We start from the raw sequence: 12500 nt of genomic DNA, 5'->3' as shown, positions 1-12500 counted from the left end.
TCCTCATCCAAAAGAAAGTATTTATTCATTAATGTAACTTAACATTTAAATTAGCATTTAGATAGCAAAACAAAATATTGAACATTAAAAATTGACAAGTTTTTTTTTGTTTGTTTGTTTTTCATTAATATATGTAATGATGTGCTTTTGCTATTCTGCTTATTTTTAATATAACTGTAGGCATGCGTAAATAATCACCATGATCATTACGGATGTTGAGTAAAATGTGCAACCAGGTCTCTTCATTGGCTAAACACACTGTCCAATCAGAACAGCTCCAGGCAAATCATGTGATCATATTTAATTACTATAGCGATATTAAATCCTGATATAGTGTCTGATAATCACTGTGATCATTTGTTATTGGCACACGCCTACAAAACGCTGACTCCTTTTTAATACACCCTCATTGACTTCCCTTCAGAAGTGTGAATCCCATGGAGGAATGTAGTGCTAGAGAGTTCTTCCTCAGCACCTATGGTTCATGGAGCAGTGCATTTTGGGTCATTTGTGCTCCTGGAGGTTGCAGTAATGTCTACTTGATTGCTCTACCTTACGAGCTGGTTGCAAAAGGAAGTGGAAGTTAACGAGGGTGTGTTAACAGGATTGGGATCTTTACTGGCATTGTAGCGTTTCATGGTTTCGGTATGGTATTTTATTCATGCTTCCTCTTGGCTCCAGGAACCTTCTCCCTCAACCTGCATAATAACACAAAAAAAAACAAATAAAAACACAATTATGCACCAGACAGGAGGCAAAACATGCGTCTTACACGTGATAAACTTCATTAGCTATCACTAAAGCGGTTGTAAATTTTTCACTCACCTTGTCATTACAGCGTTCACTTGAGTCCTCACAAGTCCCAGATACTGATCTATCTGTTTCTGTAGTAGGAGAGCGAGAAAAATAGAAGGAGGAGAAAAGAGAGTTGGACATATTGAGAGAGACAATAAAAGAGAGCAAAAGATAAAGGCACAAATGGAGGAGAGGCAGAAAGACAAATCTAAACAGAGGATGATGGAGTGAACACTAATATGAATGTAGTGTTCTGTGTGTGTACAGAGAGTAAAAGCTCTAACATCCTCTGTTCATATTTATTTGATTTCATAATGAAATGAGACACTACACACAGTGAGACATTTAAATCAGATAATACCTGATATTTCTCGTACACCAGCGGCACAGTGAACACACACACCACAGCTGAGAGAGAGAGAGAAGAAAAGACACCTGTTTCACCAAAAAGTCAGCTGAATGTGTTTGCTTTGTTAAAGCAGCCTGTATCAGGTGTGTGTGTTAATCATTGACTGTGTGACCCGTTACAAAGCTACACACACATCACCCACGCTGTGTTTGTGTTTCTAATCATCTCATTAACACATCTGGATAGCAGAATGGTGATCATGTGCTATAGCTTCTATAGAAGCAGCTCAGACGGTTTTGGAATGTGTTAAATGTAAAGGGTTGTGTTGTGTTTACTTACCCAGAATGAGCAGAGTGAGGCCATTAAATAGAGCGCCGACGTATGTCAGGAACCACATCAACACTGCAAACTACACAAATACATACACGTGTAAGAGACTCGGGGTGTGCAGGATGTGAACACGTGTCTGTGAGATGGCAGTGCGATTATGGTTTTGTAGTAACAATGATGACTGATATGGGTTTTTCTCTGGCCGATGCTGATATTAGGAAATCAGGGCAGATCTGTGATGGCAATATGTTTGGCTGATTTTCTTTTCTCATAAAAACCAACAGTTAATAAACCATGATGCAGAAAATTGCTTAGATTGACCATTTATTAAACACAAGAAGCCTCTCTGATCAGTGTGCTTGTTACCAGGTTTTGCTTCCTGTGTCTACATGTAGCCTAAACTACAGCTGGTTGAAAGGCTCACAAGCAACGCAGTTCTAAAAGTTATTCTCTCTCCAAAAGCAGCATCATATTTAACCAATACAATATATACGGCTAGATTAAGAACGAATGATAAGAACTTAAAGCCCGGTCATCAGGGAATGTAAACTGGTTTTTGACGGTTGGTTGGCTTTATTCTGCATGTTAAGCAGCGGTGAAGCTTGTCGGCTAGAAAGAAAACTCCGATTAGCTATTAAGTTTAGCGAATTAGCACAATAGAAAAGAAAGGAACACTTGTCATTCTTGCTCTTGTCTTTGCAACTTCGCATATATGACTGGAAAAAAAACTATATGAATCTGTCGGCAATGATCGACAATAAACGCTGCTTGCTTTATATATTCACAATTCACAGTTCTTCCAGTTTCCCGGTTTGAATGCGGTATACATAATACTGCCACCTGCTGGTATGGGAAAATTGTTCTCTCACACAAGCGCAGAACAGGTCCCCTGGTGGTCTAGTGGTTAAGATGCAGCGCTCCCACCGCTGCGACCCGGGTTCGATTCCCGGTCAGGGAACCATCCCCAGCCACTCTTAGTGCCGGTCCCAAGCCCGGATAAATTGGGGAGGGTTGCGTTAGGAAGGGCATCCAGCGTAAAACATGTGCCAAATCAAACGTGCGGAGGATCCGCTGTGGCGACCCCTAACGGGAGAAGCCGAAAAGAAACTTACTTACACAAGCGCAGAACATACACGCGCGGTTTGTCGACTCAGACGTGCCTAATAATCGGCCTAATTTGCAGCACATTCGGTTGCTGAAATTAATTTTAAAATGCCAAAAATCTGCCCGAATAATCAGCCGTTTATTCAATCGTTCGCCCGCTACTGTGAACCCAGTGGTCTTGATGGAGGTCATGTGACCCAAGTACCTTTAAGGAGTCCACAAGGTCCTGGACCAGGAAAAGTCTGCGCAGCTCCTTCAGGGTGCAATTCATGTAGAGCTGTACTTTCTCCACATATTTACTGATCTGCTCAGGGGAGAGAGAGATCTCCTTCTCCAGATACGCCCTGACACACACACACACACACACACACACACACACACACACACACACACACACACATGAGTAGGTCACTGAGTGTACACCAGTTAATTCACACCAGACTGTGGTTGTTTGATCAGTTATTTTCGGGGGGGGGTATTTTTCACATTTAGAAAATGCAATTACGATGTGACCGTAATGCGGTCACATCATCTTTTACAAAAGGATTTTAGTAATTGCGCATGCTTCTGATCTGGAATCCCTCAAATATCACACGACCTCATTGGCCAAAGTTGAAAGTGTGAGAATCAGGATTAGATTTGAACTCGTGTTCAGGCTGTAGTACTGAACGTCAGCACAGGTGTAGGTATGGGGCTGCAGTAATCAGAGCTGTACAGTTTGCGGCATTTAGCAGTTGAGTGTGATGCTTTCGTACACAGTTCAAAAAACATTTAATGGATCAATAGAGGTGTTTGCCCTATGAACAAAAAGAAAAAAGTGGGTTGTGTGTTTCTATGGTAAAGCAAAGGCTGAGTGCCAGCCTGTAGTAATTGTATTAGGGTTTCGGGGTAAAGATTGTGCGCACAATGACGCCACTCTTACAGCACATTTACATTTATGCCAGTTGGCAGATGCCCTTATCCGAAGTGACTTATAACTAAGCAACTGAGGCATTGTACAAAAATGCTCAGCAGTAACAACCTAGTGGTGCTGGGATTTGAACTCCTGATCAAAAGTCTAACATCTGATCTACCACTTCCCATCCAATCATGTTCGTGGACCAGGACAAACTGCTGTATAATTACTTGTATATTTATAAATAGTTTGTCAGACTAATATCTCTATAACATTACATTTACACTCCGGTTGTGTGTTTGCATGTTGGTAAACTGATATTCACACAAGGGGAGAAGATTTCAGGAAAACTTCGATCACAGGACGAACCTACAGCTCAGAATTCCGTAATTTTTGGATTTGCTGAAAAGAGTCGACTCTTATGAACTGATTCACTAAAAGAAAAGATAAATAGTCATGTGCAAAGTATAGCTTAACATTCATTTCATTTCATTTCATCTTCTCCCGCTTATCCGTAATTCGGGTCGCGGGGGCAGCAGTCTAAGCAGATTCCCCAGACACTTCTCCGTGTCCAGGGATCGGGCTGTCAAGGCCCCCGCCTGCTGCCCGATCCTCTCAGCAACGGTCCCTTACGGTCCCTCCTGCAGGTGGTGAGCCCACGGGAAGATAGCTTAACATTTTTTAGACTATTTCTTTACAAACACACACAGAAAGCACTCACTTGAAGGGGTGTCCATTATCGGTCTTCTGCACGGCCTGTAGCACGGATTTGTAGACCCTGAAGCAGATGGTGGTGGAGAGCGCGGCGAGGGCGAGGTAAGCCATCACACTCACCACGCTGAACTGAGTCAGAGAGAAGAGCAGCAACAACACACTGCTGAACAACACGGCCGTCTGTTTCATGTCCCGCCAGTGCAGCAGCTCCACCACTGTTACAAACACACATGTACGGTCATGTGAAAAAGACGTTTTCAGGCCATCATAAATCATCTGTTTCTTATTACGTCTTAGACTGAGGTAATTACATAATACCTTTTATTATATGTTATTATTAATAATTAATGATATTCCAAGACACTGATCATGTTAACGATTTCTCATAATTATCAACAATGATTTAACAAAGTAGGAAACAGATATTTTTAGAAAAAGGCCCAACATGCCAGGCACCAGGTAGCCCGCATGGACCACATGAGTAGCCCACGGGCACCATGTTGGTGACCCCTGCGCTACAGCTTTTATGTCAGATTTAGGTCTGCAGTTTGTGCCACTGCAACACCTTGATTCTGTTGTAGATTTGCTGGTGTGCCTGTGGTCAGTGGTGTGCATTGCCACCTGGCAGCGTCTCACACACACACACACAATCACACACAAAGGACGTTTGCTAAAATGTTATCTGTGTGTTTCGATAAGGGCTTGAAATGACCAGCTTGAACAAATGTCTCACATACACACAGACACACATCAGCTCAGTAGAGACACGTATCCTTTCTCCTAAAAAGTTTAGGTTTTAGTTATACTTTCGCTAAATATTACACATTTGGCTGGTTACAGTTATATAACGGACACTAAACTTTCTTTTCGGCTTCTCCCTTTAGGGGTCGCCACAGCGGATCCTCCGCACGTTTGATTTGGCACATGTTTTTACGCTGGATGCCCTTCCTAACGCAACCCTCCCCAATTTATCCGGGCTTGGGACCGGCACTAAGAGTGGCTGGGGATGGTTCCCTGACCGGGAATCGAACCCGGGTCGCAGCGGTGAGAGCGCTGCATCTTAACCACTAGTTATATAACGGACACTAATGTACACTAATGACTTTCCTCAGACTGACAAACCCCAGTGCTATTTCAAAGCAAAAAATTTAATTATGTGACAGCTATAAATAAAAACACAAAATTTCAACCGAAAACATCACTTGATTTAATTGTATCCGATCATTATTAAATCAAAATCAGAATTTGCTTTATTACCAAGTGTTTACACACACACAAGGAATTTGACTTGGCGACAGGAGCTTCCAGTGCAGGAGAAAGTAAAACAGACAATATATATATTGTTCCAGAAAGCAGCACACTTCATGAAATTAATCAAATATATACATAAATATTGTTTAGATTTTTGTACAGGTATGTTATTTACAAGTGTGCAGTTTACAAATGTACCACTCGGGTCTTATGTATCAATGTGTCAGATATGATGGACAATTTATAGTTATAAATATATTTCAATTGTTCATGCTAATTATAGCCTGTGGGAAAAAAAAAAATGTTCTTGTGCATGGCTGTTCTGGTAACAGTTCGAAGAGAGAGTGGGCTCGGTGTGTGGGTCAAAAGTGATTTTCTTAGCCCTTTTCCTCAATCATGGAGGTCTTTGCAGTTGGGCAGTGGCGCACCAATTATACTCTCAGAAGTCCTGACCATCCACTGTAGCCTTTTACTGTCTGATGTGGTAGCTGAACCAAACCAGACAGTTATGAATGTACACAGGACAGACTCAAAGATGACCAAGTAGACACACATAACACAAAAATGCTTGTGTGTTATGACCATAGGGCATTCAGTTAGCATGCTAATCTGCTTTTAAGTACTATACACTTTAGCTGATATCTAATTATTATTATACTATAACCTCCCAATTTATAAGCCCTGTAGGGGGTTCCTGATTAGCACTGTTTGTATTAGCTTGTTCTAAGTGTTAGTAGCAAAGGAAAATGTTCTTGAAACATTTCAGCTGAACTGGAGCCGTCGTCTCACTCCACTGAACACGGCATCAGTATGTATTCATGTATATGTAACATGTACACCATGTTTATTGCTAACAAAGCCACGCTAATATTTATGCTGTCAATCACAAGCTAAGCTAACTACCAGGAAAAGCAGGCAGCACTGATGCTAATGGTCTGCTAGCAGTAAGCTGAGGACTACAATTCCCAGCATTCACCGTGATAGCCAATATGACATACTAAGTCAGAGTCAACAAACACATACTGCATCTCCCAGCTACTGACTGAGCACAGGTGTGTTCAGTTACACACACACAGTATATTGTTAAAAGTTTGTGGACACAGGTCATATGTAAGGTATGTGCTTTGCATTCCACATTTAGTCAAATTTTGGGCTTATAATAACCTCAACTCTTCTGAGAAGATATTTCACTAGATTTTAGAGTTTATTTGCAGAGATTTGTGCTCATTCAGACACAAGGGTCTTAGTAAAGTCAGGTAGTGATGTAGGTAAGGTGAGGAGGCCTGGGGTGCAGTCAGTGTTCACATTCATACCCAAGGAGTTCAAAAGGGTTTAAGCTCTATAACAGGAGATCTTCCACAACAAACCATGTAAAGCCAATCTTTATGGAGTTTGCTTTGTGCAGAGGGACATTGTGATGCTAGAACAGGTTTCGGTCTCCTAGTTCAAGTGAAGGGGAAATTTCTTACTACTCCATCCAAAGACAATTGTGTGTTTTCAGATTTGCTATAACATTTTGGGAAAGAACCACATCTGGCTGGGAAAGTCAGGTGACCCAATACTTTTGTCCATATAGTGTGTTCTATATATATCCTCCTGATTCCATCTATCTCTTAATACTATCTTTATGACACCACATCTATAGAAACTATCAATATTATAGAGAAATGAAGTATAACAGTAGCGCTGCATCACAGACAGGAATCTCATACTGGGAGAATGAATGCCATAAAGCAAGAAACCCAAGGAACACAATTCAACAAGTCTCCTTTCACTGTAGTCACAGCTGCACCCCCCACATACAACATCTCTAGCAAAAGCATCGATATTAACCTCATAAAAAGACCCAGGGTTTTCCCTGCATTTCTGGGGATTAAAACAGAAGGCCGATTGTGTGTTTTTGTGCAAATTTCACAGGAAATTAAACACAAAAGAATAAAGAGTTAATTAAAAAGCTTAACAACTGTTATGAACTAACCCAGCCATTAGGGGGGCACAAGCCAGTGCACTTTTAGTGCCGGTCCCAAGCCCGGGTAAATGGGGAGGGTTGCGTTAGGAAGGGCATCCAGCGTAAAACATGTGCCAAATCAAATATGCGGATCACAAATGAAAATTTCATACCGGATCGGTCGAGGCCCGGGTTAACAACGACCGCCACAGGTATCGTTAGCCGACAGGGTACCGGTGGAAATTGGGCTACTGTTGGCCGAAGGAGGAGAAGGAGAGGAGGAAGACGTCTACAGAGACGGCGGGAAAAGGAGCAGTGTAGGAGAGTAGAGGTTCGGGTTGGTACTTTAAATGTTGGTACTATGACGGGTAAAGGGAGAGAGATAGCTGATATGATGGAGAGGAGAAAGGTAGATATGCTGTGTGTTCAGGAGACCAAGTGGAAAGGGAGTAAGGCCAGGAACATTGGAGGTGGGTTTAAACTGTTTTATCATGGTGTGGATGGAAAGAGAAATGGTGTAGGGGTGATTCTGAAGGAAGAGTACAGTAAGAGTGTAGTGGAGGTGAAGAGAGTTTCTGATAGGGTGATGATCGTGAAGGTGGAGGTTGAAGGGATGATGATAAATGTCATCAGTGCCTATGCTCCACAAGTTGGCTGTGAGATGGAGGAGAAGATAAGATTCTGGAGTGAATTAGATGAAGTGGTAGATGGTGTACCTAGGAAAGAACGATTGGTGATTGGGGCAGACTTTAATGGGCATGTAGGTGAAGGGAACAGAGGTGATGAGGAGGTGATGGGTAGGTATGGTTTCAAGGAGAGGAATGTGGAAGGGCAGATGGTGGTAGATTTTGCTAAAAGGATGGAAATGGCAGTGGTGAACACGTATTTTAAGAAGAAGGAGGATCATAGGGTGACGTATAAGAGTGGAGGAAGGTGCACACAGGTGGATTATGTTCTGTGTAGGAGATGCAACCTGAAGGAGATTGGAGACTGTAAGGTGTTGGCGGGGGACAGTGTAGCTAGACAGCATCGGATGGTGGTCTGTAGGATGGTTTTGGAGGCGAAGAAGAAGAGGAGGAAAGTAAGGATTGAAAGAAGAATAAGATGGTGGAAACTGAAGGAGGAAGAGTGTAGTGTGAGGTTCAGGGAAGAGGTCAGACAGGGGCTTGGTGGTGGTGAAGAGGTGCCGGATGATTGGGCAACTACTGCAGGAGCGATGAGGGAGGCAGCTAGAAAAGTACTTGGTGTGACATCTGGAAATAGAAAGCAAGACAAGGAGACGTGGTGGTGGAATGAGGAAGTGCAGGAGAGCATTAGGGTAAAGAGGTTGGCAAAACAGAAGTGGGATCGACAGAGTGATGAGAAAAGTAGGCAGGAGTACAAGGAGATGCGGCAGCAGGTAAAAAGGGATGTGGCGAAAGCCAAGGAAAAGGCATATGAGGAGCTGTATAAGAGGTTGGACACTAAGGAAGGAGAAAAGGATTTGTACCGATTGGCCAGGCAGAGGGACCGAGCTGGGAAGGATGTACTGCAAGTTAGAGCAATAAAGGATGGAGAGGGAAATGTGTTGACTAATGAGGAGAGTGTGTTGAGAAGATGGAGGGAGTATTTTGAGCAGCTGATGAATGAGGAAAATCAGAGAGAGAGAAGGTTGGAGAATGTGGAGTTGGTGAAGCAGGATGTAGATAGGATTAGTAAGGAGGAAGTGAGAGCAGCGATTAAGAGGATGAAGAATGGAAAGTCGGTTGGACCAGATGACATACCGGTAGAAGCGTGGAGATGTTTAGGAGAGATGGCAGTGGAGTTTTTAACCAGATTGTTTAACAGGATTCTGGAAGGGGAGAGGATGCCTAAGGAATGGAGAAGGAGTGTGCTGGTACCGATCTTTAAACATAAGGGAGATGTGCAGACCTGCAGTAACTACAGGGGAATTAAGTTGATCAGTCACACCATGAAGTTATGGGAAAGAGTAGTGGAAGCCAGGCTGAGAGAAGAGGTGACCATCTGTGAGCAACAGTATGGTTTCATGCCGAGGAAGAGCACCACAGATGCCTTATTTGCTTTGAGGATGTTGATGGAGAAGTATAGAGAAGGACAGAAGGAGCTGCATTGTGTATTTGTGGATTTAGAGAAAGCGTACGACAGGGTGCCGAGAGAGGAGTTGTGGTATTGTATGAGGAAGTCAGGTGTGTCAGAGAAGTATGTGAGGGTGGTGCAGGACATGTATGAGGACAGTGTGACGGCAGTGAAGTGTGCAGTAGGTACGGCAGACTGGTTCAGGGTGAAGGTTGGACTGCATTAAGGATCGGCCCTGAGCCCTTTCCTGTTTGCAGTGGTGATGGACAGGTTGACGGACGAGGTCAGACAGGAGTCTCCCTGGACTATGATGTTTGCAGATGATATTGTGATTTGTGGTGAGAGTAGAGAGCAGGTTGAGAAGAGCCTGGAGAGGTGGAGATATGCGCTTGAGAGAAGGGGAATGAAAGTCAGTAGGAGTAAGACAGAGTACATGTGTGTGAATGAGAGGGAGGGCAGTGGAGTGATGCGGTTGCAGGGAGAAGAGGTGGAGAAGGTGGAGGAATTCAGGTACCTGGGGTCAACAGTGCAAAGTAATGGAGAGTGTGTTAGAGAAGTAAAGAAAAGAGTGCAGGCAGGGTGGAGTGGGTGGAGAAGAGTGACAGGAGTGATTTGTGATAGTAGGGTATTTGCAAGAATGAAAGGGAAAGTTTATAGGACTGTGGTGAGACCTGCGATGTTGTATGGATTAGAGACAGTGGCATTGAGTAAAAGACAGGAGAGGGAGCTGGAGGTAGCAGAGCTGAAGATGTTAAGGTTTTCGTTGGGAGTGACGAGGATGGACAAGATTAGAAATGAGTTTATTAGAGGGACAGCACATGTAGGATGTTTTGGTGACAAGGTGAGGGAGGCGAGATTGAGATGGTTTGGACATGTGCAGAGAAGGGACACGAATTATATTGGTAGAAAAATGCTGAAGATGGAGCCACCAGGTAGGAGGAAAAGAGGAAGGCCAAGGAGGAGGTTCATGGATGTGGTGAGGGAAGACATGCAGGTAGTTAGTGTGAAAGAGACAGATGTAGAGGACAGGGTGGTATGGAGACGGATGATCCGCTGTGGCGACCCCTAATGGGAGCAGCCGAAAGAAGAAGAAGAAGAACAACTGTTATGAACTGTTCTGGCTGAACTTTCCTCATTATGTCCTTGTAAGTGTCTCTGCGACCAAATCAGTTTCTTCTACTCTGTAATTCATTGTGGATTGAAAGAAAACAGACATTAAATCCACATGAAAATACTGGCGCTTTTGCAGTTCGCTACAGATGCGGTTTGTGAGCGCTGACAAATGCGCTCACTGACCATCCATTTAAAGGACGTGAAAATGCAGATGTTGCTGTGTGCCTGCTAGAGAGGGCCTCAGTGCCGTCAACTCAAAAACTGATTTCTAAGACAAACAGCTCCGAGCGACATGTACTTTAAGCAATCTCATTGCAATAACAATTATAAGTCTTACATGTGCAATAACCTTTTATAAATATTATTGTAGTCTGATTTTTACTGCTGCTACAAATTTCTTTTCATGCACATTTCAGTTCACTTGATATATAACTTAATATGTATGTTTAATTACATTTCCTTCTTTTTTTTTTTTTTACTTTAATCTTAATTTTTTTTTACTGTGAGCAACTGAAACCAAACAAAAAGTACCCTACCACTTTCCCTACCAAAAAGTAATCTGATTCTGATTCTGATTCAGCTTCCGGCACCCACAGTACTGATTCTGAAGGTTCACAGCAGTCTCCTTTGACCCTGGCAACACGTGACAGCTGAAATCTGATTGGATAGAAACTCTAACTTAAACTTGCACTACAGAAAGTAGCACACTTCATGAAATGAATTAAATAGAATACATGGACAAACATATATTAAAACGAAAGTCAGTGATTTTGAGTTTAGGACAGCAGAGAAGGTATTGCTGACTCTGACGGACCGTCGCTGCTGTGTACAATAGTGCAGTCTGGGAACCTGAGAACTGCACGTTAAAGTGCATAGACAAGGTAAAACATTGCAAAATTATAATATGCTGTTTCAGTGTACATGATAATTGTTTTTATAGGTGGAAACTTCAGTAACAAAGTGCATAAGGTGAACCAGCACGTTGTAATATTAATAAAAGGAGCAAATGAAAGTACATGAAGAAATCAGTGCATAACAGGTGGAAAGCAGAAGATTAAAGTACACTGATTTAACAGTTTTGGAGACAAGGTGACAGAGGCGAGATTTATATGGTTTGGACATGTGCAGAGGAGGGACATGGGGTATATCAGTAGAAGAATGCTAAGGGTTGGAGCCACCAGGAAGGAGGAAAAGAGGAAGACCAAGGAGGAGGTTCATGGATGTGGTGAAGGAAGACAAGCAGGTAGTTGGTTTAAAAGAGGCAGATGTAAAGGACAGGGTGGTATGGAGACGAATGATCTGCTGTGGCGACCCCTAATGGGAGCAGCTGAAAGAAAAAGATTTATAGTGACACACAGCAGAGACACACAGCAGAGTTATTGTCTATACATGTCTATACAGTATAACTGCAGTCGAAGGAAAGACTTCCTATATTGTTCTTTATCAACACAGGGATTAAGTATTCTCCTGCTCAAAATGCTCCGCTCTCATCACGCTATCACGGTTATATTGTTGTAGATTTCCTGTTACTGTACTGTTTGCATCCGATTTTGTCTTCCCCAATGCCCCCACCCTGGACTCTGGACCCTGCCCTTTTGCCCCATGATGGATTTATCTGTCATGATTAAAATCTGACATCCGCTAAGGTTCAATGAGAGACGACGTGAGGGTTTGGGCCAATGTCGTGTCTGATCTTTGGAGCCATTTACCCTGAACGTGTTGCCATGACAACCGACACTTTCAGTTCCAATCCCTGTGGAAAGTAATGATCCTGCTAATGTGGCGACGTTTTCAGTCAGCATCAGTTATGAAAAGAAAGAAGGAGAAAGCGAAAGAGAGAGAGAGAGAGAGAGAGAGAGAGAGAGAGAGAGAGAGAGAGAGAGAGAGAGAGAGAGAGAGAGATGAATTCTCCTGAGTGATTCTCC

The 12500-nt window shown here is 42.9% G+C and overlaps 1 protein-coding gene across 4 annotated transcripts in view; it reads right to left on the bottom strand.

The window, feature by feature from the left end:
• rtn1a (reticulon 1a) overlaps positions 1–12500 on the bottom strand; it is a 28110-nt gene that overhangs the window by 564 nt on the left and 15046 nt on the right. For 3 of the 4 annotated variants that reach the window (XM_083539970.1, XM_083539971.1, XM_083539972.1), the window contains 6 exons: positions 4195–4402; positions 2784–2922; positions 1484–1553; positions 1157–1203; positions 826–884; positions 1–698 (listed from right to left, as the gene is read on the bottom strand). The exon at positions 1–698 is cut by the window's left edge and continues 564 nt beyond it. In XM_083539970.1, the coding sequence (XP_083396096.1) occupies positions 656–698; positions 826–884; positions 1157–1203; positions 1484–1553; positions 2784–2922; positions 4195–4402 (566 nt within the window). In that variant the 3' untranslated portion in view covers positions 1–655. Of the gene's footprint in view, positions 699–825; positions 885–1156; positions 1204–1483; positions 1554–2783; positions 3945–4144; positions 4403–12500 lie in introns of all 4 variants that reach the window. The other variant, XR_014533275.1, reaches the window with a different exon arrangement.

This window comes from Silurus aristotelis (assembly GCF_946808225.1).
Source record: "Silurus aristotelis genome assembly, chromosome: 4".
Classification (NCBI taxonomy): domain Eukaryota; kingdom Metazoa; phylum Chordata; class Actinopteri; order Siluriformes; family Siluridae; genus Silurus; species Silurus aristotelis.
The sequence above is the reverse complement of the archived record's forward strand: the minus strand, read 5'-3'. Positions and strand labels throughout refer to the sequence as shown.